The sequence below is a fragment of the Microtus ochrogaster genome, unplaced genomic scaffold (assembly GCF_000317375.1).
Source record: "Microtus ochrogaster isolate Prairie Vole_2 unplaced genomic scaffold, MicOch1.0 UNK41, whole genome shotgun sequence".
NCBI classification, from domain to species: Eukaryota; Metazoa; Chordata; class Mammalia; order Rodentia; family Cricetidae; genus Microtus; species Microtus ochrogaster.
Genome location: NW_004949139.1, coordinates 2,424,082 through 2,429,461, shown reverse-complemented (window position 1 = coordinate 2,429,461; position 5,380 = coordinate 2,424,082). Strand labels below are relative to the sequence as shown.

The 5,380-nt window shown below is 50.9% G+C and overlaps 1 protein-coding gene across 1 annotated transcript; it reads left to right on the top strand.

Annotated features, from left to right (window-relative positions):
- The first annotated feature begins 4,172 nt into the window (after positions 1-4,172).
- On the top strand, positions 4,173-5,177 carry LOC101999488 (olfactory receptor 52K1-like). The gene has a single exon (XM_005368825.1). It carries the CDS (start codon positions 4,173-4,175, stop codon positions 5,175-5,177), a length of 1,005 nt encoding a protein of 334 aa, XP_005368882.1.
- The last annotated feature ends 203 nt before the right edge of the window (positions 5,178-5,380 follow it).

The window sequence follows — 5,380 nt, the reverse complement described above, 5'->3', positions numbered from 1 at the left end:
TTACAGATGGTTGTGAGCCACCATGTGGTTGCCGGGAATTGAACTCAGGACCTTTGGAAGAGCAGGCAATGCTCTTAACCACTGAGCCATTTCCCCAGCCCCCTATGTGTGATTTTCTTTGGGGCTAAACAGTTGTGGGGTACCGGGCGGGACAAAAACCCCAACAACAAGCAGGCCCCATTCATGTTACAACACTCCATTAGAAGACATGCCTGGATCGTGCTTGACTTTCTTCTGACTTCCAGGCATCGTGTAGACACATGACCCTGAGATAGCCTCAGCCCCACACCAGGAGTCAGACACTACACATCCTTCTCCCTTCACCAGCTTCCCTTTTGGCCACCAAGCCCTGGACTTTGTCCTCAAGAGCCTGGATAAAGAAGTAGGCTGGGGGAGAGGACTGGAGTGAGGCTCAGTGGTTAAGGGTGCTGCTGCTTTGGCAAAGGACTCAGGTTTGGTTCCCTGCACTCACGGGGCAGTTTACAACACTCAGTAACTCCAGTTCCAGAGGATCCAATGCTCTCCTCTGACCTCCCTGGGCACCATGCAGACAAAACACTTATACACATCTAAATAAATAAATATTTTTAAAAGATCTAGGGCAGACTTAGAGTTTGTCCAGTGCAAATGCCATGGTCTCTACATCTTCCTCTGCACTCATCTCTTGCCTCTTCTCCCGGCCACAGGCGGCAGGTTCAGTCTTTAGAGTCGGACAAACAGTCCCGGATGTGAAGTAATGAAGTTCTGGGAATTTTCAGGTTCTTCATATGGACTTGACTGTCTGTTTCCTCAGATGCCACACGCAAAAAACAAACAACAACAAAATGAAAATTCAAAAGAAAAAACAGAGCCTACTCTCTTAGGTTGTAAGAAATAAATAAGAATTCACAGGACAAGCATGGTGGGATATAGGCTTAGATTCAGCTAAGGGCTGCTAGGGAAAGAAGGAATAAAGATGGGCGCATTTCACAGAAGGAACAAAAGCCAGGCAGGGTTAGGCTAGGAAGAGGAGGCAGCCCTCAAGGCCATTCCCAGTCCTGACTGCTTTCTCTACCCCACCCCAAAACACATGGGTGGCAGTATTTCTAACAGAGGGGACACCGAAGGATGAGTGTTTGGGAATTAGGACATGACCCCAGTGTGCAGTGTGATCCATGGAGACTTCCAGGGCTGGGGCACAAGAGACAGACCTGGGAATGGGGATATGGAGTCACTGGGGTTGATGGGTGGCTGACCCCATAGGATGAGAACCCTGGGAAGGGAAGGAGTGGGTGAGACAGTCAAAGGAAAATCTTGGATAAGACTCTCTGCAGGGACTGGGCTCCCTACAGACAAGTGTTCCCCCCTTCCCCTAGCTTCTCTCAGCAGGAGCTCTTCTCATTCTCCATCCCCCACCCCACATAGAGGATCCTGGTGGCCACTGGGGCCCTGGTAATTGGCTAAGTCAGAACCTGGTAGGGAACCTCAGGAGCTCTTGTTTCCCTCAGGGAAGAAGGGAGAGAATTTAACTCACTCTGGCGACTGGGGCTGACTTGACCAGTCCTTACTTCCCCACCTGTGTCCTGGTAAGTAGGAGAATATGTGCTTAGCCAGGCAGGGGCATGGGCGAGGCTCTCGGAGAAGATGGGGATGAGGCAGGGGCGAACTCCAGCTCCTCAGTTCCTCTTGCCAGTACGCCACCCTTTCCAATCCAGCGGAGAAGAGCACGCATCCACAGTCCCAGCCTCTAATCTTGGTTGTCAGGGCTTCTGAGGTTGGTCATGTCTCCTAAGTCATCTTCTGAGAAGAACCCAGAACCATACTGTAACAGACTGAATCTGACTTACTCCTTTCCTCGTGTGTGAAGGTAAATTCTAGACCTTCCTGACAGGTGTGCGTCTCAGAGCAGCTAGTGTTGCGCTGAATAGTGTCCCCCAGCAAATCTGTGGACCTGAAGATCAGATGTCTGCCATCACAGCCAGTGCCACAAAGGACCCGGTTTTGTATAAGGGAGAGATCTGAGACTGAACCTTCCCTTTTCTGGACAGATGGGAACTAAGGTTGCGTGACCTATCTGCCTACAAACTCAGGATAGCGTAGGTACCTATGCCCACGGACCAAGGCAGCAGCCTTTCCTCTGTCCCCAGACTCTTTGTTCACATCCAGGATTTACAGAGGGGCCCTGAGCTCACTTCTTTTATTTACCAAAAAAGGACATAGAGAAAGAAGCCCCAAAGTTGATCTGGTGGCCCATGCCTGCACTAGCACAGCCCTTGGGAAGTGTTAGCAAAAGATCAGGGGTTCAAGATCAAGCTCTGCTACACAGTGAGTTTAAGACCAGCCTAAGGACATGAGACCCTGGGGGCAGGAGAGGTGGGGAGAAAGATAAGAAAAGAATCAGAGTCATCCATGCTAGTCATCCTCTGTACAGAATCCTGAGAGCCATTATAGTAAGTCCCACTTCAGAGCTAAGGATCGAATAAATCCTTGACTTACCAGAGTCACACCAGTGAATGGCAGGACTGGGCTTCCTTGTGACTGTCTCCACCATGCTGTCCCATGAGCTCAGCACACTCCAGCTTTCGCCCTCATCTCCCCAGCCTGGCCTCCCTCCACCTCAAAGTTCTTTCTTCTGATCAATGACAGCCACGCACTTTGATGCATCCCATAGTCAGGAGATGAAACACAGCCAGCACCTGTCCTGTCAGGACCACATTTAGACCAACCCAAACTCCTGTCCGAAAGCCTCCTCTAAAAGACTGGATTTTGCCTCGCATGGTGACACACACCTTTAATCTCAGCACTTGGGAGGCAGAGGTAAGTGTATCTCTAAGTTTGAGGCCAGCCTGGTCTACAGAGAAAATTCCAAGACAGCCAGAGCGACACATAGAAATCCTGTCTCAAAAAATCAAACCAAACAAACAAACACGCCACCGTTTTATAGATTGGATGGACTCTGTGTGACTCCTGGGAGCACACTCAGGAGAAAGGGAGGAATATTCAGAGGGATGCCAATAGCTCCATAGAAAGTTCTTGTTAACTGTGGTACAGTGGGTTGTTTCTCCAAAAGATAGAACTTCAAAACAAAGTAAAACCATTATCCTCAAAAGCCATTGTCCTCCCAACATCAGATAGCTGTGCTCTGACCAAGGCACCAGACAGGGAATCGTATTCTTGCAGGAGAACCTGACTCCTCCCTATGAGTCCATCCTCAGCTGTTCACAGATTCCTGAGCTCCACAAGTCTCCGATTCTGTGATCCCAGGGAACACGAGAATGGTTATGCTGCCCTCTCCTGCCCCGTTCTCACTACCACTAAATAACTTGAAATATGAGCCACCCCTCACCTCCTTATCGTAGTCCAGGCTCTTCTCTGAGAACTTCGCTCAGCCCTGAGCCATAGTCTCCTCCCTTGGCCCTCTGCTCAGACATTGGGGTCAGCCTAGGATGGCTCTCAAGATTAAAGGTCTGAACTTCTGAAGGGAGAGTTGAAAACTCAGAGTTGAGGAGAATGTAGCATTCGGATGATGATTTCAGAAAGAAGTAGGGGTAGGAGGGAGAAAGAGGTGGGGAAGAACCAAAGAAACAGTTGTTCAGCTCGCCCCGATGGTGCAGTCATAAAAGCCAACAGAGAAACTGCTCTGCTGCCCTTCCCCACCTTGGGTTTGTCCTATCAGCTGAACCTAGAAGGGAAAGGGTTCCACTTTGACACCTGGGAGTTCATGGCGTTTTCTCTCTTCTCACTTGGATCACATTCAATACAATCTGAAGCCACTCAAGACAGAGACAATCTATTGCTCACCTGACGTTCCAAGTCCCAGGTATACAAACGAGCAAAAGTAGGTCTCCAGTCAGGACTCAGTGACGAATGGGAAACAGCCATAGAGGGACTGGGGAGTGGTCATTTCCATGAAGGGACTGGGGAGTGGTCATTTCCATGAAGGGACTGGGGAGTCATCATTTCCTAGGCTCACAGCCATGGAGGGACTGGGGAGTCATCACTTCCTAGATAGCAGACGAAATGTTAACATGCAGCTCTTCATTTCCTCTACAGAAACTCTGGAACCGATGACTGGCAAAGCACCCAGTCCAGCCTGGTAAGGCTGGGGCAGGTTCATGCAGAGCCTTTCAGGGACTGAAACCAGGCATCCTGCCCCTCCTTCTCCCTGGAGCCACCCTGTGTCCTTGGGCATCATGTCAGGGTGGAGCAATGGCACCTACAATGAGTCCTACACCAGCTTCCTCCTGGTGGGCTTCCCAGGGATACAAGAAGCCAGAGCCCTCCTGGTGATGCCCTTCCTCAGCCTCTACCTGGTGATCCTCTTCACCAATGCCCTGGTCATCCACACAGTGGCATCCCAGCAGACCCTGCACCAGCCCATGTACCTGCTCATCACCCTGCTACTGGCTGTCAATGTCTGCACTGCCACCACCGTGCTTCCCGCCATGCTGTTCAGCTTCTCCACACGTTTCAACCGCATCTCCCTCCCTCAGTGCCTGGGACAGATGTTCTGCATTTACTTTTTGGTTTTTTTTGACTGCAACATCCTCCTGGTCATGGCCCTGGATCGCTATGTGGCTATCTGCTACCCTCTCCGCTACCCAGAGATAGTGACAGGACAGCTACTGGCTGGCCTGATGGGGTTGGCAGCCACCAGGAGCACATGCATCGTTGCTCCGGTGGTGGTGCTGGCCTCCCGAGTGCGCTTCTGCCGCTCAGATGTGATCCATCACTTTGCCTGTGAGCACATGGCCCTGATGAAGCTCTCCTGTGGGGACATCTCACTGAATAAGACCGTGGGACTCACTGTTCGCATCTTCAACAGAGTCCTGGATATGCTTCTGCTGGGAGCCTCTTATTCCCGCATCCTCCATGCCGTCTTCAAGATCTCATCAGGTGGAGCACGGTCTAAGGCCCTGAACACCTGTGGCTCCCACCTGCTGGTCATCTTCACTGTCTACTCCTCCACCATGTCCTCATCCATCGTCTACCGCGTGGCCCGTGCTGCCTCCCAAGACACACACAACCTGCTCAGTGCTTTCTACCTGCTGCTCCCATGTCTGATCAACCCCATCATCTATGGGGCCAGAACCAAGGAAATCAGGCAGCACCTGGTGACTCTGCTCCAAAGGACTCAAAAACAGGTCTCCACTGAGAAGCCCCAGTCCCTGCCCTCACATAGAGAGCTTCCTGGCTGATTGTCCAGGATTTGTGGCCTCAAAATCACTCTCACTATTTAGTGAAGGAGGGCATTTGTGTGAGTGCGTCATCTCTGATATATTTTGTTCATGGCTACCTGATCTTTTCATGACAAAGTTCTGTTCCATAGCCTCAGATGTCTAGGACTCTTTGAGTTGCCCAGGATGACCTGGAACTCAAAGCAATTCTCCTCTCTTAGCTT

Excerpts from the sequence above, each read along its gene's own strand:
- LOC101999488 (XM_005368825.1), top strand. The coding sequence starts at position 4,173 with ATGTCAGGGTGGAGCAATGGCACCTACAATGAGTCCTACACCAGCTTC.